The following is a 21921-nucleotide window of genomic DNA, read 5'->3' on the forward strand; positions in this document are numbered from 1 at the left end:
GGGAGGGAGGGCGGGTTGGTATATACTCCTCCTAAGAGCAGCAATGAGAGAGGAAGAGACAGAGTCACTGAGCACGAAAGAGAGTGAGAGAGAGAGAGAGAGAGAGAGAGAGAGAGAGAGAGAGAGAGCGAGAGACACAGTTTTCTCCTGCAGTGCTACAAGGACAGGCTGCACTGACAGAGAAGGAGAGAGAGCAACACATACACACACATACAGCCATCTCACACAGCCCAGCCTGACTTGAGCCTGAGACTCTGAGGAGCAGAGAGAAGCATCTACATAACCAGACCAGCAGCATACTGAACATGCCCACGAGACAGTGACAACAGACAACACAAATAGATGCCAAGGACTAACACACCAACAACAACCTCAAAGAGAGGGAGGTTACAGTTTGAGGGAGGACACACAAAAAAGGCTGAAGGAAATTCGGAGTCGTCAACAGCATTCTCTTCTCTCGGTTGATCTAAGGAGGTGAAAAGGACCTACAACACATTGGGGACCGTGCTACTCTGCCTCTCTGACACTCACTCATACATGCCCTTCCGTGCTTCAGAGCTACAGTGCTGCTGCTGCTGCCTCGCTGTTCCTCGCCACACTAGGTCAAACTACGCTAGTGGCTCTGCTCTGCTCTGCCTCTGTGCTCTGCACCACTAGTGTCGTCTAGTGAGTGCCGCTGAGCCTGTGACTGACTGTTCTGCTGCTAAAGGGTTCTGGTGCTGTGTGACCATGAGCGGGGCTAAGAAGGGCGAGCTGGCCATCCGGGACAAAGCCATCCTGCACCAGCAGAGGCGTCTGAAGCAATCCACCCAGTTCACACACAAGGACTCTGCTGACCTGCTGCCCCTGGACGGCCTCAAGAGGCTGGGCACCACCAAGGACCTGGTGAGTGTCTGTCTGTCTCTCTGTATGTTTGTCTCTCTGTTTCTCTGTCTGTCTGTCTGTCTGTCTGTCTGTCTGCATGAGACCTAAGTCTCAGTCTGTTTCTGCTGCTACGATGATAGATTGACTGGTAATGGTTCCCTGGTAGATAGGAGATAATGAAATTAGCCGGTTGGCGAGGCTGCTGTTTGTTTGTTGCCACCTGCTTGGTTTTGTTTGTGCTTTGGGGTCTGGTGACAGACAGGTGAAATTAAATGCTTATTATGGCAGTATTTTGTCAACCCAGAGGTACAACAGTTGGTTGTACAGTTTTTCTTACAGTTTTTCTGTGTGTAAAATGTTGTGGAAGGTGAATTTACTGGGTATACTAATGAGTGATGAGAATCCTTTTTGGACAACCATGTCGTTAAACCGTTTTTTTGTTTTGTTTTTCTTTGTTATTGTCACAAAAAATAGATTTGAATGTTGGATATAAACACAATAATGCATGTGTCTTGCAGAGTGCTATTGTTATCGTCATAATCTATCATTCAATGTTACCACTGGAGCTACCTAGTATCCCTTAGATGCAGAGCAGCCTTGAATAGGAGGTACAAGCTGCTGGGATTATGAAAGAGTCAGGGAGCTATGTGTTCCACATTCAGAGGAGGGACTGCCCTGTCAAAACCTGTTATGTAGAGTGGAGCCACAGAGACACAGTGCTGTCCTTACACACGCACGCACGCACGCACGCACGCACGCACGCAAAGAAATGGGTTCACTGACACTGCACCATTGTACGACATAAACCTCATATGATGTTTCCGTTCCTCAACATGCTCCCACTTCCATAAAAGGACACTCGACTGTACGTCGTACTACTGTGTAGTGTCAATGAATCCATTTATTTATACGTGGGTTGTATATGTACGTGTGCGTGTGCATGTGCGTGTGCGTGTGTGTATGTGTGTAAGAACAGCACTGTGCTCAACTCTATGTTCCACTCTCTCACAGCCCCCCAGTGAGAACACAGGGGCTTCCTGTAATAATGGCTTCATTGCCCTTCTGTCAACACCTGACAGAGTCTTGATTAGATGGCTGCCTCCCTTGTATTTCTATATTCATTATTTAAACTCATACAAACGTTGAAACCATATGCAGTGAAAGATGCTAGAGGTAAGTCGCTTTGGATAAAGGTGTCTGCTAAATACCATGAATATAAATGTAAATGTAGGTAAACATGATAAGTGGGTGAATAAATGTTTGTAAATGGAAGCATGGATAATGCTGCAGCATCTTTTCTATTTCAATGAGGACAGATTTATTTATTTCAAGGACCCTGCTTAGACAAATCCCTCTTATGATAAATCCCTCTTATGATAATACCAATTATCTTCTCACCGGCAGAGAAACGAAACTCATTTTAATGCATACCTAATACGTTGGAAACCCAAATGGCTAGAGAAAATAGCCCGGGGGGGGGGGGGGGGGGGTGGGGGGTTCACTGTGGTTATTCATGCTGTAGTGGCCTTGGAACTGGAGAGAGGCAGGCAGCCATTGTTAAACTTCCCCCGCAATGCCTCGCTCCCTTCTCTCTACAGGACTGTCACAACCAATCACGCTCTGAATAGAGACATGACTCAACTGAATGGTAACAAAAAGCAGCAGGCATGTCCCTAAGGTGTGAGGCAGCAAGTCTCAGAGATAACAACAGTAGCAGCAGCCTGGTTGGCTTCTGTAGGAGAATGATGTCAGCTCACAGCTGGATGGACACTGTCTGTCTGTCTGTCTGTCTGTCTGTCTGTCTGTCTTTCTATTTGTCTGTTTCTTTCCATCAGTCTGTCTGTCTGTCTGTCTGTCTGTCTGTCTGCCTGCCTGCCTACCTTCCTGTCCATCCATCCATCTGTCTGAGTCATTCAGAAGAAGCACTCCAGAAACATTGTACAATCACACTCGCTTTCCTACCTTCTGAGGGAAACTATTTGCCTTCAATATAATGAAGCCTACTCATTAAAATAGGAACGCCTGCTATGAAAAGCCCACAATTCCAAGGAGGGCATTGGCTATAACCTGTTTTGCCAGTCCATTTCAACGAGCTAGCTCAGCCAGTACATAATTCAACAGAGGAGCTAGTTATATAAGAGTGAATTTGTTTAGCTGCTCTTAGCCCAAGGCCCCCCCCCCCCCCCCCCCCCCCCCCCCCCCCCCCCTCCCTCTTTCTCTCCCAGTAGCATCTCTCCAGCCGTGGTGCACCACTGAGTCCAGAGCCAGGGCTCAGTGAGCATGAAAAGGGCAAGCACAACCCACCTTTCGAGCGAAAGAGTGAGGGGAGGGGAAAAGGCAGAGCAGGAGAGGGGTGGACGGTTGGCAACAGATGAAAGCAGCAGTGACGGTGGCCACTTCTGGTTTGGTACCCAAACATTCCCACTCGTGTTTGGACCCAAAGCCCTTTGAGTCGCCCCAACAGATGTGCAGGAGGTACAAGAGGGTTGGAGAGGGATTCTAGGTCGTCAACACATTTGAGAGAGAGAGAGAGAGAGAGAGAACGAGAGAGAGACAGAGAGTGAGAGAGAGAGTATGTCAACACCTGAGTTCTAACAGCAAGTACCATTACATAAAGCCATCTCTGCTGCTCATAGTCCATGTCCCTCTCTCTCTGCCCATATGTCTGCTTCACACTACGACACTCCACTCCAAGGTCTTTCCCTAAGGGTCTTTCTCCCACTCTCTTTCATCCCTCCATCTGCTCTTGTACAGAGGAGTGTTCATCCCGCTCTCCATCTCTCTGTTATCCCTCCATCTGCTCCTCCACTCTCTCGTACAGAGGAGAGTGTCTTTATCCCTCTCTCCATCTCTCTGTTATGCCTCCATCCTCTGGTGCGGTGGAGGGTGTCTTCATCTCTCTCTCCTGTCAGGGACAGTGAGGCCTGTCTAATCAGGAGGCTCCCGGTGTCTCCCAGCAGAGTCAGAGCTGAGCTGCAGTGCCGTGCTCCAGAATGTAGAGCACCTTCCCCTTGCTGCAGACGACTCGGGGGAAAGCACAGGATAAAAAACAAAAGCAAGCGGTGCATCTTCACACATCGACTGGGTTTGTTGCTAGGCTTGAATACGTTTGGCGTTGATGTACATTTCAATTGGTTGCAAACTGCATCTAATTAAATTGTTTACAATTCCAAGAACAACAGATTTAGACAGAGCGTCCTCCCAAAGGGTAATGTCGACGGGAGAGTGTGACAGTGCCACTCATAATGATGGGTGGTCCCTTGACATTTTCACTGTGTCTCGAGCCTGTTCTTGCTAAAAACCCAGCCCCGACTCTTGAGGGCCATGTGGAATTGATTCTGAGCCAATTAGGCTGGCTGATAAGCTGATGTGAGCCCAGACAGGCAGACAGGCAGGCAGGCAGACAGACAGACAGACAGACAGGCATAAAGGCAGACAGACAGACAGACAGACAGGCATAAAGGCAGACAGACAGGCATAAAGGCAGACAGACAGGCAGACAGACAGACAGGCAGGCATAAAGGCAGACAGACAGGCAGGCAGGCAGACAGACAGACAGACAGGCAGACAGGCAGACAGGCAGACAGGCTCACCCTGAGCTGCTCCCTGCTCCTATCAGGAGAGGGAGACGAGAGGCTATAAATACCTGCTGAAAAAAACAACCAAACAAGCCCAACGACAGAGGAAGACAGAGAGAGGGGGGAGAGAGAGGGAGTGGGTGAGGAGAGAGAGAGAGAGAGAGAGAGAGAGAGAGAGAGAGAGAGAGAGAGAGAGAGGGAGTGGGTGAGGAGAGAGAGAGAGAGAGAGAGAGAGAGAGAGAGAGAGAGAGAGAGAGGGGAGTGGGTGAGGAGAGAGAGAGAGAGGGAGTGGGTGAGGAGAGAGAGAGAGAGAGAGGGAGTGGGTGAGGAGAGAGAGAGAGAGAGAGAGAGAGAGAGAGAGAGAGAGAGGGAGTGGGTGAGGAGAGAGAGAGAGAGGGAGTGGGTGAGGAGAGAGAGAGAGAGAGGGAGTGGGTGAGGAGAGAGAGAGAGAGAGAGAGAGAGAGAGAGAGAGGGAGTGGGTGAGGAGAGAGAGAGAGAGAGAGAGAGAGAGAGAGAGAGAGAGAGAGAGAGAGGGAGTGGGTGAGGTGAGAGAGAAACAGAGATGAGAGAGAAACAGAGACGAGAGAGAGAGAGGCGAGAGGGAGTGAGAGAGAGAGAAAGAGAAAGAGAAAGAGAAAGAGAGAGCGAAAGATGGAGAGCATTAAAGATAGAGAGAGCGCCCTGTGACTCATGACAGACACAAAGAAACAGAGACAGAGGCAGAGAGGAAGAGAGAGCAGCTGTACTACTGCTAAACCCTCCTGGTTTATGTCACAGGAAGCTGGGGACCTTGATCAGAATGGGAAAACAGGAATTAAGGGGATCACGTGACTTGCCAACATGAGAGAGAGGCGCCTGTTGCAGTCAGATAATTAGCCCACATTGCAATTAGCCTCTGATTTCACAGAGAGAGAAAAGAGGACACGCCATGATAGAGGGAGGGCGTCACTGTCGACACTGTCACACTGGCTGTGGTAGAGACCGGTTTGGGCTGGAACATGGGGGGGGGGGGGGGAGGGGGGGGAGTATTCAGAGGTCAGGTCAGAATTCTCATCAGCAGAATCAGCAGTAAGGGCACAGTATGGACTGTGTGTGTGTGTGTGTGTGTGTGTGTGTGGTTTGGAAAGATGCAAGATGGAATAATAGACTGTGAAGTAGTGTGGCCAAGACAAAGTCAAGTCATTGATGAATCGTTGAGTACATATGTAAGAGCCTTGTTTAGTGCCAGATGTTTCACAGGTCCAGTTGTCAAACTGTGTCAGTGTAGTTAGCACAGGTTACCGAACAACAGCACCACATAAACCGAAACAACTGCGTTAGGTCTATGTGTCTATATTCTAGGGGGCTGTCAAGGAAGTGGGATACAAAGATAGATACAACACGATACTATATATCAAACCACTCATACTCTGTTGTTATTATTGTCTAGGTTTGTTTAACCATCACCAAACTATATTCACGACTTCTCTTCTCGTCGCGATGACCGAGGGCCAAATATGATATCTGCTATTATAATCTGTATGACTGCTGATAGATGAAGATTGAAGATTAGCCTAATTCATGCCAGGGATGCCAATTACAGCTTAGCCGTGCAGTGAAGAGTGTGTCTCATCTGCATGCATTTGCAAATGAACCGTAAAGGCTAGTTGCATAATGTATGATGGCCTTATCTCAGGGGATGGGGGGGTTCGTTGCTGCCTGCGTCCACATTTACGGTGACTAATACATTGGCGAGCAGCCAATTGTATGAGCCCAAAGCAAGGTCAATATTGAATTGTACATGTACTCATGCTGTTTCCACTTCATCAATGGCAACAGACTTTGGAAACTTTGGAAACCATTCTCTAAAGGTGTTTAGTATGGCATTTGTATAAAGAAGCGAAACCTACTGTATGTTCAAAGACACATTATTATGGAGGATCTCATCCAAACTGTTTATCTTAAAGCCACTTTCCTCCATGAAATCAAACAAAGATTCAGTACATCTGGCAGAGTGCAGAGAGAGACAGGATGGTTGAAAAGCCTTTCAACTTTATATATATATAAAAAAAAAGAAAGGACTGGGACCGCATATGGCAGTTCACGCTACATCACACAGGCCATTTGTTGTGGACAAGGGGATCTGCATGCTAACATGATTTCCTGATGCTGACCTCGCTGTAGCAGCAGAGCGATGGGACTCGACCACCCCAGCTGCCCCTCAGCACAGAGACAGAGATGGGGAAATGACATTGTGACCACTGCTGTCAGCTTCAATCTGCTCTGGTTCTCTCATTCGGCCGGTCTGAGGCGAGCAGAGGAGAGGGGGAACGTGGGTAATGGAGTTTCTTAATGATTAATAAAATCCAGAAGAGGGGTTCTCAATCTGACAGCTGTCTCACACTTCCAATCTTTCTCTCTCTCCCTCTCTCTCCCTCTCTCTCCCTCCCTCTCTCTCTCTCTCTCTCTCTTTCTCTCTCTCTCCCTTTTACTGCTGTCACCTCATGGAGGATTATACATGTCAACCTGTCAAAGCGTGACACGTTGATTTCTTCATTTCTAATCTTCCTGTCCTCGAGAAACAAACGACCCATATATTAAACTGGAGCCCACCGGGACACAGACAGAGCTAGCAGAAATGAAACCAGCGCCGGTGCCGCCAGCTGTGAAACCAAACCCAGCCTCCAGATTAACCTTTGGCGATGCTCACAGTGAGACGCATCCATCAGGCAGCACCCACTCACATGGTTAATTATCTCCCTGTGTGCATATCCGTGCACATGCTGCTTATTAAATATTGAGGTGTGGGGGTGTGTGTGTGTGTGTGTGTGTGTGTGTGTGTGGGGGGGGGGGGGGGGTTCTTAATCATTGTCTGATTTAGCTAATAAATTATATGATGTGAGACTAATGAGAGCTGTAAACACACACGCACACACACACACACACACACACACACACACACACACACGCACACGCACACACAAGGTGTGTACGTGGCAAGCTACATGTGTTAGCCTAATACACATAGAGCAAATACACAACTTGAGGCTCCCCTTTCTGTAGGCTACACTACAGTCTGACAGGAGCGGAGGGGCCTGCTGATGACATGTTAGACTCCTGAATGGAGGGGTGAGTGTCAGGTCAAATGAGAATGATTCTCTCTCAGCTCAATAACATCTTGGATAAAGGAGCTGCTGATGGCTGCTGAGGTGAGCGTGAGGTCAGAGAAGCCTTTTGTGTGGCCTGAGTCAGAGAGTCTGCTTGACAACCGGACGCAGGAGAATGTGAAGATTACAGTGAGGGCATAATAGACCACAGTTTCATGATTCAGCCCTGTTTAAGCGGCCCTGTTGATCGAACCTGATTGGTGGCGGATGGCATGTGGCTCATTGTGAAAAAGTCTATTCTGGGGAGGGCTCCCGTGGAGAGGCCATCTTCACAGCGTGTGTTGAATCAGAGTAAACATGAGTCAGGAGCACAGGAACAACACAGCTGAGGAAAGGATGGCTCTGTTATAGGAACGTGCTGGAGGCTAGCTTCGAAAGACGCTACAGGTGTTACCATGAGGGAGGGAGGGGGGAGACAGAGAGAGGAGGGTGGGGAGGAAAGAGAGAGAGAGAGGGGGGGGGGCAGATAGGTATACACGTAGGACACAGCCAGACAGACTTGTTTTTTTCTCTCTCTCATTCATTTTCTCTCTTATTCTCCTTCTCCTCATCTTCATTCATATTCTAAACAGGCATCGCTGGCAGCAGCTTCCAGGACTGCATACAAATCTAAATGAGTCCCTAATCAATACAAAAAACAATGACAAAGAATGCAATCAAATGTGAACAAAATAGCAACACAATAGCAAGGCATTTATCCTTCAGATTCTCTCTCTCCCCTAGCCCTAAAGACCACTAGATGGTCTTTGCCTATTCTCTATTTCAATGGGGGCTTGACTGAACAGCCTAAGTATTTGGACAGGAGTCCCTCACTGGTGCAATATGGAGCATTGTGCTCTACTCAGCCCAAAAACAGCACAACACAACCCTCAGATAACAGGACAGGAGACAGCCTTGTAATACATCATTTATGTGCCCATTTGACAGACACAAGGTTCCAAGGCAATGCCTATTTCCTGTGGAACTGTGAATACAATTTCATACCAAGGAGATACGAGTGGTTATTTGAGTTATTGTTGCCTTTCTATCATCTCAAACCAGTCTGGCCTTTCTCCTCTGACATCTGGCATCAACAAGGCATTTTTGCCCAGAGAACTGCCGCTCACTGGATATTTTCTCTTTTTTGGACCATTTTCTGTAAACACTAGAGATGGTTGTGCGTGAAAATCCCAGTAGATCAGCAGTTTCTGAAATACTCAGACCAGCCCGTCTGGCACCAACAACCATACCACGTTCAAAGTCACTTAAATCACCTTTCTTCCCCTTTCGGTTTGAACTTCAGCTGGTCATCTTGACCATGTCTACATGCCTAAATGCATTGAGTTGCCGCCATGTGATTGGCTGATTAGATATTTGAGTGTATATATATATATATATATATATATATATATATATATAAAAATACATGATTTATTTCTCTAAAGCGAACAGCGCCTGATGTACGACTTAGCCCGTGGGTCATTGTATAATGAGTCATGGGGTTTTCCTTGGTGTGATTTCCCCAGACTCCCCGCTGTTTTAGCATCTCATCAACAGACAGGATGTACCAGACTACACATTGGTTATCTAGGCCTTGAGGGGGCGACAGGTCGTCTGCCTGTGCATGCACACCCTCATCCTCTCCCACAGAATGAATACAGCATTTACAGATTATGTTCGTTGTGTTTCTCTATTGTGGTTGTTGTTTTATTATGACTTCATTGTGGCACCGTTGAGGAGCTAGCTTGCCCCAAGCTTTTCGTTACATCGTCTATGGCTGTATTCTGTGTATATGACAAATAAACTTTGATTTGATTTGATTTTAAATGCCATCCCTCAAAACAGCGCGCACACGCAGGCAGGCAGGCAGGCAGGCATGCGCCTTTCAGATGTCAATATCCCTCCGAAAAACATATATCTAATACATCTTATCCATTTATTTCTTTAAAATGTCTGAGTAATGTCTAGCCTCCGTCTGGTGATTGCATTAGAGGAGAGAGAAGCACAACAGAATAGGAGGCGGTAATGGCCATATTTACCAGGGAGACCAGATCCCTGAGGCTCCTCTAATGGACCAAGGAAAGACGTGGGAAACAAAACACAACAAAACAGAGATGAGTGTTTTATATCAGACTTTGAATGGATCGCAATAATGTCTGAGATGTGTATTACATTACCAACCAAGATGTTGCAGAGTTTGTGGTCCTCTGTGGTTCAGTCGGTAGAGCATGGCGCTAACAACGCTTAGGTTGTGGGTTTGATTCCTGCTGGAACCATCTATACTGAAACGTATGCACTCACTGCAATGGAAGTTGCTTTGGATAAAAGCGTCAGCTGAATGGCATAAATTATTATTATACCTCTAAACCTCATGAATGTGTGTGAAGACATGTATGGGGTACAGAGAGTGCAGTGTGTGTGTGTGTGTGTGTGTGTGTGTGTGTGTGTGTGTGTGTGTGTGTGTGTGTGTCAGGGCAAGAGAGAGAGAGATCACATCTGTCTATATGCTGGGCCCTGTACTGTAATAGAGCAGCTGTGTGTGAGTGTGAGTGTAGGGTAGTCCCTGATCATTAGAGACAGCCTATAGAGGTCCAGATGGGCTCTATGTATAGCTGGGTCATGGTGGGTCAGATTGCAGTGGCCAGTCATCACTTTGATAGGGTGGTAGGGCGAGATGGCGGACAGGGCGAGATAGTCCCAGCGGCAGGCATCCTAGACAGCGAGGGCGGCTCTGATCTCTGGTCGGATGTCCTCGTCATGACCTGAACCCTGCAACACCCACACTCTCGCCCCAAAGAAGACTTAGAAGAAAATAGAAACACTTTGAGGCTACTTTGCTAAATTAAGAGTGGAGTTTGTCTCCCCTAGAGAGATTTAATGAAGGGATGTACATTTTTTATTTCATTATTCGCTATATCATCTCCTTTTCATTTTACGGACCCTCTCCTGAATGTACGTCTGTTCACGCATTTATATGCCTGCTCAATCTTGTTATATTAATAAAATAATTGATCACAAAGAAAACAATCCTATTTCCATCACATCACTAGCAGGATGCCTGAATGCCTCTGACATCTCTCTTCAGTGTTATTGATGCGGTTGACTTTGCTGGGCTTGGCTGACCTTCTGTTCACTTCAGAGCACACCGAAGATTATTTACAACTTTCTCTAGACTGACTCTGTATTGGTAAACAATCTGGTTAAGAGCTGCAGTAAAAATATGCTTTTTAAATATATCATAAAAACAACTCAGTTATTTCTCAGCAGTTCTTTTGAAAGGGCTTAAAATAAATGTTTAAGTTAGTCATTCTGGGTAGGAGTTGACCTTTGGCATTGATCTTCTCCAGAACCCTTACCTTAATCAGGGGGGAAAACCCCCTCACATCACCTGTCTGACATCACTTCCTGTCTTTTCCCTGTCCCAGCAACCCCACAGCATCGTACAGCGGCGCCTCATGGAGGGCAACATGACGCGGCTGCGTGGGGAGGCCCGCGACCCCAACTGGGTGCGCTCCCCTCTGGCCGACAACAAGGAGGGAGGAGGAGGCGGAGACGCGGAGGAGAAGAGCGAGAGCACGGCGGACGACTCCACGGAGGAGAGGGAGTCCCCGGAGGAGAGCGAGAAGAGCCTCCGGTCGGACGAGGAGGAGGACAGCAGCGAGGCTGGGGGGAAGTCAGTCACGGACGAGGCCAGACAGACAGCTGGGAACGATAAAACAGACGAGGGGATAAAGGAGAGACAGAGGACGGAGGGGAGGGGAAGCTCGTCAGCCCTCACTGCCCTGCTGGTCCAGTGCAAGGTATGGTGGCCAGTTTTACTTCCTTGATGTGGGCCTGGTTTTCATTAACTTCTCTCTTAAGTCTCAGGTACTTTTCAGATCTACGTGAAGATGAAAGAGGAGTGAGAGATGAGTAGGAGAGGAGTTAGAGATGAGTTAGAGATGAGTAGGAGGAGTTAGAGATGAGTAGGAGAGGAGTTAGAGATGAGTAGGAGAGGAGTTAGAGATGAGTAGGAGAGGAGTTAGAGATGAGTAGGAGAGGAGATAGAGATGAGTAGGAGAGGAGTGAGAGATGAGTAGGAGAGGAGTTAGAGATGAGTAGGAGAAGAGATGAGATAAGTTAGAGATGAGTAGGAGAGGAGTGAGATAAGTTAGAGATGAGTAGGAGAGGAGTTAGAGATGAGTAGGAGAGGAGTTAGAGATGAGTAGGAGAGGAGTGAGATAAGTTAGAGATGAGTAGGAGAGGAGTGAGATAAGTTAGAGATGAGTAGGAGAGGAGTTAGAGATGAGAAGGAGAAGAGATGAGTAGGAGAGGAGTGAGATAAGTTAGAGATGAGTAGGAGAGGAGTTAGATGAGTTAGAGATGAGTATAGACAGCATCGACCAGCCCACAGTGACTCATCGTCTCTCCATCCTGTTCATCGGTTCAGTCTTTCATTCTATTCTTCTAAGATGGATCTCATCAGCTGTTTAACAGCTGCTATTGTAAAAGCTCTGACACCCCCCTGGTGTCTCTTTACTTCTCAGACACTCTGGCTAATGGAGCTAGCGGTGGAACTAACTGTGACTCATCCAGATGCATGGTAGGAAACAATGAGGTATACAGCTGATCAGCCCAAATGGTGAAGATCACAAAAGTGTTGAAGTCACACAAAATTGGTTGAATCGATCTCAAAGAAAAAACATTGATCTCAAATTAAAAACAAGTAATGCAAGTAGCCCATGTTCACGACATGCATCAAAAAAGGCCCTTACACAACTTGTAATTCCTTATTCCATTCCATGCATTACAACAAGCCCTTCCTCCGATTTCTACCTCCACCAGCCTCCCCTGCTTAAAACATATACAGGTATGTGTTACCTAGGAGACAGGCTGAGTCTGAAACGAAGTGAAACAAAACCTACACTCAGAAGCATCAACCCCAGTGGGAGGTACAAAAATAGACCCCCCAATTAAATGCGATTAACCTTGGGGGTGTGGGTGGGTGTGAGCACTGAGCAGAGAGCAGCAGGCAGTTGTTCTCCCAGCCTTTGGATCATTCACCTGCGTCAGTCTAAACACCAAGGATACTCCCAACAACGTAGGAAACCCCCTGGGAATTGTATCATTTGTTACTACTGTATTGTCATTTCAAGGTTGTGCGTGTTTCTCTGTTATAATTCAAAAGACGGACATTTTGAGTCTAACCTGCTTTCCTAACCTGAGAGTGTATGAAACAGTCCAATAAATCAATGTGCTTCAGGATAGAACCTTTGTGATGAACTCGTAAGCTCACTAGCCCAGAATATCCAGTGGCTAAGTACCTCATCTTCAGGAATGATTCTCATTTGATTGAGGTGAAGTCGTGACTCTCAAGACATAATCATAATTTTTATGAGAGAAATCAATACTGGCGAGCGAGCACACTGCAGGGAGATAGACGTTTGAAGTGTGTGTGTGTGTGTGTGTGTGTGTGTGTGTGTGTGTGTTTGAAGTGAGTGGTCCACGAGGGAGAATTCCAATGGGTTCATATTTTCCTTCATTTGTGTTGTGCTCACTGTTAACTTATGAAACTTATGAAATGTTAGATGCTCCATGGTTACGTGGTTACGAAGCTATTTTTAAGCCAGCTTCTCTCTTTTCATGAGCTATCTGCTCAATCAACCAAATAGGTTTCCTGAAGGCTCCATAAACTGTTGGTACAGCATCATGTACGCCCCAGTGCAAATGCATACCGTGCCGTATGTGCATCAGTGGAGGGACAAACACACGTCTTTGATACCATTCCTGATTCCGTTCCATGCATTACAATGAGCCCGTCCTCCGATTTCTACCTCCACCAGCCTCCACTGATGTAGGACTACACCCAGCCATTTGGTGTCTAAGTGGGTGAAAGTGTTTATTCTGAGGGGGAAGAAATAGCATCCAGCCAAGCTCGTATGGTGTGATATATCGTGACAAGCCAGAAATAAACAGGTGAAAGCATGCTTTTTTCTTCAAAGTGTCTGAAGAAAAGTGGTGGGTGTTAAAATGTCACCTTTTGATAAGGTAACACTGCCCCCCCCAAAAAAAAAAAAAAAACAAGGTAGAGCCACAGCCGGACCATAGAGGTTATGTCACTGGGTGTTGTGTGTGTGTGTGTGTGTGTGTGTGTGTGTGTGTGTGTGTGTGTGTGTGTGTGTGTGTGTGTGTGTGTGTGTGTGTGTGTGTGTTTACTCATGTTCATGGAAGCATAGCTCATAACCACTCAGTGGCTCTCTCTCAACTACTGCTGGGGAGATTCCATCTTGCTCATTACCCATGCATGGGGAGCTGCCATATGCTGTGAATACATTTCACCTCCCACCAGAGTAGCATGTTTACAAAAACACCACCGCCCATATGAGAAAGTGAGGTGTGACATCGTCCAACAAACACCCTACTGTATGCCACAGAGGAAGCCTGCAACACAGAACCTCACGACAGAAGCACCGTTGTAGAAAAAAAAACGAAAAAGAGGTTCCTGTAGTCATTATAATCTGCCGCAATGTCTGCTTCCCCTTTACAATGAATCACAGCAGTGTGGCATGAACTGCCCTACAGCCTCGCGCCTGTGAGGCGTAGAGGAAGAGAAAGGTCATTCATGTACAATCTGGACACACTGGCCGTTAGCAGGTTGCTGTGAGGAGGCACACACAGGCTGGATGACAGGGACTGAGCACGCTAGGACACACCAGAGGAAGCCGGTGGAGGTAGAAACACCGGAGGACGGGCTCACTGTAACGCATGGAACGGAATGAGGTTCCTCATTCCGTTCCAGGCATTACTGCACAACACCGTTCCTGATTCCATTCCATGCATTACAAAGAGCACGTCCTCCGATTTCTACCTCCACCAGCCTCCCCTGGTGTACAGTACATGACGACAGTGATGCAGAGGATCCTAACTAACCACTGTTGTGTTCCGTGACTTGGACTGAAGACAAATAATGAAAGACAAATAATGAATGTGGCCTGTTTAAGATTCTGTGGCTCTTGCACATAACAATTTTGGACTATGCCCTAATCAGGAATCATCAGAAAATGACTCGTTCCCTGACTCGTTAAAATAATATGCCTAACTCTCGGCTGAATGGCCTAATATTTTACGGTCTGGTAATGTATTCAAGATTATAAAAGTCTGATGAAGATCTTTTTAAAAAAAAAAAATCTTAGCACAGCTCACTTTCTTTGGGATCATCAATTTTGAGAAGTAAAGAGGGTTTGTCAGCACCTACGGGTACAATGGTTCAACTAATGATTAAAAACACCCACTGGAGTGAGACGAAGAAGATTTAATACATGATCCATGGTGGTTATCACACGGTCATTGTTGTTTTGTTATGATCATTTACCATGGGGGAGAATAGCCTACTGTAGGTCCAGCACCATCAGCACAACCTTCACGGTTAACTGATTAGCCCCTTGCTCAGACAGAATCAATACATAATCTATACATAACAAAATCAATACAAATCAGGTTGTAAAACAAACAACTCTGTCTGACTCTAAAATAAACCACCTTAAACACCATCTATAATTGTTTAGAAAATGTGGCTTAATGGACTACTAGTGCATTTACCAAGAACTGCAAAGTCTATCAGCCCTTTATTTAAAACTTTATAGCTCACAGATTGGCAGTTTTACAAGCCGGCGGTTGGCAGCCGAAGCAGAGCCGCTGCACCCCATTTGATGAAAAGCCCTTTAAAAGCAAGCAGATCAATGGATTTCATTAAAGCTACACAGCGCTGGATGAGTTCACTGTTCCGACTGCCGTGTGGTCCTTCTTGGTTTTATCAGTTTGAATGGAACATTACAGTGTAGCCTGTCACTCAAACCAGCTCCTGTCTCTAACAGTGCTGTGAGACTGAGGTGAAGGCATCCATCAACACCGGGAGCCAACACAACCGCATCTCCAGCTCTTGCTGCAGGAGGCTTGGGTGAGAGTCCTTACAGTCTTTTACACACACACACACACACACGCACACGCACACGCACACACATGCTCTCATATACACATACATGCTCTCACTCACTCACACACACACACACACACACACACACACACACACACACACACACACACAAATGTGGTGCCATCTTCTACATAATGGTTTGTGTATGTGTGTGTGTGTGTGTGTGTGTTGGCAGACTGATGCCCATCCTGGAGGATGAGCACACAGAGGGGCATGGCCTGGTCAGCACAGTGAGGGGTCTGCAGCTGCAGCTGGGGAGCCAGAGGGTCCAGTGCTCTGCCCATGTCACAGGTAAAGGATCCACAGTTCTAAAACAGGCTACATGTATGTTACAGTCAATACATTTACTGTACATACCAGGGGAGGCTTGTGGAGGTAGAAATTGCACGCCGGGCTCATTGTAATGCAATACCATTCCTTATTCCATTCCATGCATTACAATGAGCCCGTCTTCCAATTTCTACCTCCACCAGCCTCCACTGGTATACATAAACAGGAGCAGAACAGGTAATGAGTGTTGTAGCTGTAGTTTCTTCCTTTCTCTTATGGACTGGAAAAGCAATTTATAGTCCAATTTAAATTTGAAAAGGAACCGGATGGGATTAGAAATATAAACATGATTGCATAAATTGCTTAGCTAAGAGGGCAATGTTCCTGTCAGTTATAAATGCAAACACAGTGCAGTTCCAACAGCCACTCTCACTCAAAAAGTCGGTTTCCTCAACAATGACAATACCCACCCTCTGTAAAAAAATAAAAATATATATAAAATAAAAAAGCCCATATAGTGTTTTGGTGACAGATGTTTGCTCATCGGCTATGTTATTTCTGCATGCTTGCTCTAAATAAAACAGGGGAGTCCTGAAAGGTATTGGAGATTATTAGTTTGCTAGTTTGTATATTCAGTATTCAGCCCATGAACATGGCCTTTCTTACTCAGCAGCCAGGCAGAAATCACGGACTGAGAACACTGACTGGGCCAGCAGGGAGAGGTTAACTAATGAAACAACAGGGTCATACAGCACATGCCACAGATGGATGAACTCTGATGTGCTGATGATTTCAGTTAGAGATTTGTGCTCTTTTATGCTGATTGCTAATGAAGCGAAGCCAGCGTGAGACGCAGCAGGTTAGAAATTCACTGTTGCTTATCTCTCTCTTTTCTTCTCTCTCTTTCTCCACAGAGGAGGAGGCGTTTGAGCTGTGCCTGGGTCTCCAGACTCTGATGGAACTCAAAGTAAGCCCTTCATTAGCGGTGCAAATATGTAAATGATGTGTTTTTGTCAGAGAACTAGCACCTCCAAAAATCTTACCCTCAGCTTGAACTCTGTAATGGAAATGATCTCTATAAATAATCAGAGAACACGCAGGAGCCATATGTTGAGCTGTAGACTTTATGCCGAGACATATTAAAACTCATTATATGCCGTACACATTAAGGAATATCTCATTAAGATAATGATAGAGATTTGTTTGGAGTTATCTAATGGTTTCGGGTCTCTACTCGCTTGGTCTGTTAACGACAGAGCCTTAGGGTGGAGCACAGATAAGACAGCATGCAGATCAGCAGAGCTCACTGAGGAGCTCTCTGAGGAGCTCTCCATCCTGACGTTTCCCCAGGAAGTTCCATGGGGAGGCTACACTATATGACAGTAGACAAATAGGAAAGGAAAAAACCCTGAACAGGAGAGTGTTCTCCAGGGGAGGCTGGTGGAGGTAGAAATCGGAGGATGGTTTCAATGTAATGCATGGAACCGAATGAGGAATGGGTGTGATAGCATTCCTCATTCCATTCCATGGATTACAATGAGCCTGTCCTCTGATTTCCACCTCCATTGGTGTACTCTGTCTGAGGAGGTCTGCCAGGGAAAAAGAGATTGGAGATCTCTCAAGATCTATGATTAAGAAAAGCTGTGCAATATTACACTTAATTTTCCATCAAAGGAAACACTGCATTCCACTCCCTCCGCAATATTCCTCGAGGGGGATTCTATTTAATTAAATTTAATCATAGCCGCAAACTTTTCCAGATATTTCTAAAATAGACAAAAAAAAACTGGTGAATCCTAATTGAATGATCACTTATCCCTTTGAGAGGAGTGAAGAGATAACCATATATGGAGAGGGAGAAACCCTGGAGTTACAATTATAGCCAACTTTTTTTTTTTTTTTGGGAAAAGAGACTAAATGTTCTGTCTCTTGGCTTTCTGTTGACCTGGAAGAAGGGCTGAGACTCAGTGGAGTCTGGTTGTCAGATCCAGTGGAAAACAGACAGCTGTAGACTCAGGAGCATCTCATAGCAAGTGTGTGTGCACATTAGTGGAGGCTGGTGGAGGTAGAAATCACAGGACGGTGATCCTGTGGTCCTCTGTGGCTCAGTTGGTAGAGCATGGCGCTAACAATGCTTAGGTTGTGGGTTTGATTCCTGCTAGGATCATATAGACTGGAATGTATGCACTCACTGCAATGGAAGTCGCTTTGGATAAAAGCGTCAGCTAAATGGCATCCGTAGGACAGCTCATTGTAATGAATGGAATGAGGGATGGTATCAAACACGTAATAAGGAATCCTAGTTGATTGAATTAGCAGATGTCTCAGGAAAAGAGATAAGCTGGATTTAAAGTCACACAATAGTGTGTGTACCACTTGCTTGGCAAGGCTGTGCTGATCTCTATGAGGGTATTATTTAACATGCTATTATCAACATCTTTATTATATACCAATATATAATGGAAAGCACTTGGGTTGTTGTATAATTTAATTGCAAATGAATGGAGCATGTCCATGACATCAGTGCTGTAGCTTCGGTTCAACCATGTTTGGACCCCCTTGATCACCCCCCTGATGCCCTCTCCGTCTGCCCCTTGCCCCCCAGTGCTGTGTGGACCTGAGCAGCAGGGTGCTGAAGCTCCAGGGCTCAGGAGAGGAGCTGCCCTTCCTGGACCCTCCATCTGACTGCCAGTGCCATCATGACAGCAACGAGAACCTGTGACACTGGCCGCGTGTCACTTCCTCTCAGCCGGGCCCCACATCCTCCTCTGATTGGCTGGAGCTGAAAAAATGTGACGCAGTCCGTGTCTGGACTGTCCAATCACAGTGTCTCGCACTACCAGCAACATGGACGAGTGCCTCCTATTCTCTTCGGTTTACACCATAGTGTTTGTTTCTGTGGAATTAAGACATTTACCATGATTTACTCCTGTATTGAATTAGTCTAGTTTATGGAGCGGATGGAGATCAGTAATGAGGACATTCCTATGTATCATTCTTCATAATTATGTACTTATACAAGCTGTTTTAATCTGCCAGAGAGTGCATCCATATTCACTATAATGAAAGAGGATGAAGTCCATGATTTTCTTTTTAAATTAACATGCAGTATATCGTGATTCAGAGGTATAAAATAATTTACAATCTTCATTTAAATGCCAAAACTGTTATATAAGAAATTAAAACTGATTTCAGCCCTGAGCTAAAATGATAATATGCTCCCCAGTAACCTTCCCAGAGTTCTTGTGATCTGATTGTCCTTTCAAGTGTGCTCAAGAGAAATGGTGCAAAGCCTACAAAAATTGTTTCAGGTCTTATGCAACTATGTACCTGCCTGCCTACTAAAATATCTCATTAAGAGTCAGGACATGGAATCCAGTCTTTGCATTCTCAAAGATGTGTGAGGAGACTACTGTTGTCCCTGAACTGCCTTTAACCAGGTGAAGACCCCTTTTCTTTCTCATTAGATTGATGTAGTAGTCTCTGCTATTCTCTGAAGAATTTCATTCTGACCTACATTGAAATTAGTTCTCTATAATTCCTCTTAAATGTTAATGGGGACCTGGGGGCAAACATTCACTGCGTGTGAATCAGACAGCGAAAATATAAAAAAACATTCCATCTGCATGGTTTTTTAGAGGTCTGCATGTTTGTGTTATTGTGAGAGCCTGTCATTGTGTGCCTAGGATGTATGTGTGTGTGTATGTGTGTGTGCGTGTGCGCGTGTGCGAGTGTGCGCATGCTGGAGTCCATGTAAAGGAGGGGCTTTTCTGTTTCAAAAAGGCTAGTGTTTCACATGGGAAAAAAGGGGGGGGGGGGGGGTGTTCTTTCTTGATATCTACTCCTCCATGCTCTGGTCAGTATAAAACTGCCAAGAGAGCCGACCCCAGCTGCCTTCACTTGCCTCCTTCAGGGGATATCAATCACTGTAGGCTGAGGCTGTGTTCTGTGCCAAGGCCCTCATAGATGTTTGTTTAAACATATTTCTCTCTCTTTTTTGGTTTTGGGAAACAAATCAGCTTTGTAATTGTTTTTCCTCTTGTTCCACTATTTGCCCATGTAATTCACTTTTGTCATGTTGGCTGATTTGGTCTTCTATGATCCACCGGCACGGTACCATCAGGTGCCTGTGAAAGAGCAGGGAAGGCCACTATAATCCTCCCTCCTGTACATGACTCTCTACCTTAAATCTGTTGGCATTGTGTGCATAATCGACAAGCGCTTCGGATGCCCAGAGGAAAGGTCATCGTGCTCCGCATCAACATCTTGACTGTGCTATGCTCTCGACCGTGTTGCAGTAGCCATCTGACCTCTTCATGGAGGTCACCCACGCATAGATGGGCAATGTTCTGTTCTCCCTTGACGTACTAGTGTACTTCCTATGCTGTGCGATGGAAATCGATGTATGAAATACATTTATTTTTGGTGTTTTTCTGAACAGTATTTTCTCTGCCTATTAAAATATGTATTCTGGCTAGCTATGTTTACATTTTTTCAGACTTATACATCCATTGGCAAGAGTAAGATATGCTTTAAAGGGGCAATATGTAATTGGTACATCAATTTTTGGACTTTTAAATGTATGATATATAGCCATTGATTCTTCAGTAAGTATTCACCCCCTTGGACTTTTTCCACATTTTGTTGTGTTACAACCTGACTTTAGCTACAGCACTGATGTCATGGACATGCTCCATTCATTTGCAACCTAACCAAAAATATGGTTACAACTATAATTTGATCTCATGTATGGTCAGTCCTTGCATCCATTGCTCTGTCTATGAAATTGAGAGTGGTTACATTTCTCCAGCCCCATCCTTCAGCTGTTTACCAAAAAGGTAGCGGGGACAATTATAGATTGCCCCTTTAAGGATATCTTAAAGGGTTTGTAATCCTATTATGACACAAGAACAAGATTAAGCAAATATTAAATAACCATTTCAATGCTCAAAAAACATCATGGGTTCTCACTTAAATCCATTCTGTGGTTAACTAGGGAGTGGGGGAGGAATGTACTGAACATGAAAGGCTGACAGAAACAGGGGTGTGTGACCACCCACAGCAGCCTTGTCCTTATTTTTACAACCAACATGTAGCTGGTATTGATACTGGCCGTATTGTTGTGACATCCCCGGCCGTACCCTATGCTGGTACACTACTATAAAAAGACCCTCATGTTAGTGCAGAGAAAGCAGATGTTCCCACAGCCTGGAGGGTCGACTCCTCTGACCAGAGCAGGTCCCCGTCTGCCTGCACGTCCATGCTCCCGCCCCCACCCCCACACTCCTTCTCCGTTTAGCCCCGGTCCCAGCCCCTGGGTGCCCTTCACCACTGACACGGCCATCTACAAAACCCAGAGCAACTGCCTCAGGACGCTAGACATGAAACAATGCCTCTAGCACTGACTGCTATGAAGAAGATACTACAACCACAAGTGGTTAAATGGACCACGGCTAAGGAGATGTCAAAATTGATCTACGTCACACACTAAAAAACCGTTTTATTCCTTTTTCTGTTGCAGTGTGCTGCGTTTGGCTCCTCCGGTGTCATTGGGATTTCATCCTGTGTGCCCAGGCAGAACGTAGGAGAAGCCAGGGACGTCCCATGGCACAGATGAAAAAGCTACTGTGAGATCGAGGCCTGGTGAGTTTAAGGGACTCTTACTGACGAGACAGCTAATGTATCTCTTATACCAGGGGAGGCTGGTGGAGGTAGAAATTGGAGGACAGGCTCATTGTAATGCATGGAATGGAATAAGGAATGGTATCAAACACACATGGTATAAGAGATACATGAGCTGTCTCGTCACTAATCGTCCCTTAAACTCACCAGGCCTCGATCTCACAGTAGCTTTTTCATCTGAGCCATGGGACGTCCCTGGCTTCTCCTACGTTTGTCACACAAAGCCCGGCACACAGGGGGGTTCTGTGGGCACACACACACAGAATCAAAAACAGGAGGAGGACGGGCTCATTGTAATGCATGGAATGGAATGAGGAATGGTATCAAACATGTGTGATTGATACCATTCCTCATTCTGTTCCATGCATTTCTACCTCTACCAACCTCCACTGGTGCATAGTCACATTATCTCAACACTGGGTACATCATG

The 21921-nt window shown here is 45.9% G+C and overlaps 1 protein-coding gene across 1 annotated transcript; it reads left to right on the plus strand.

Annotated features, from left to right (window-relative positions):
• Positions 1–216: 216 nt before the first annotated feature.
• nrip2 (nuclear receptor interacting protein 2) lies at positions 217–20286 on the plus strand. The gene is made up of 6 exons (XM_083692170.1): positions 217–885; positions 10993–11367; positions 15421–15503; positions 15715–15830; positions 16724–16776; positions 18415–20286. The coding sequence occupies exons 1-6, from the start codon at positions 730–732 to the stop codon at positions 18529–18531; spliced, it is 900 nt and encodes a 299-aa protein (XP_083548296.1). The 5' UTR covers positions 217–729; the 3' UTR covers positions 18532–20286.
• The last annotated feature ends 1635 nt before the right edge of the window (positions 20287–21921 follow it).

Source organism: Argentina silus (genome assembly GCF_951799395.1).
Source record: "Argentina silus genome assembly, chromosome: 20".
Lineage (NCBI taxonomy): Eukaryota > Metazoa > Chordata > Actinopteri > Argentiniformes > Argentinidae > Argentina > Argentina silus.

Excerpts from the sequence above, each read along its gene's own strand:
- nrip2 (XM_083692170.1), top strand. The coding sequence starts at position 730 with ATGAGCGGGGCTAAGAAGGGCGAGCTGGCCATCCGGGACAAAGCCATC. Across the intron at positions 886-10,992 it reads TGGGCACCACCAAGGACCTG|CAACCCCACAGCATCGTACA; the intron begins GTGAGTGTCTGT and ends TCCCTGTCCCAG. Across the intron at positions 15,504-15,714 it reads TCTTGCTGCAGGAGGCTTGG|ACTGATGCCCATCCTGGAGG; the intron begins GTGAGAGTCCTT and ends GTGTGTTGGCAG.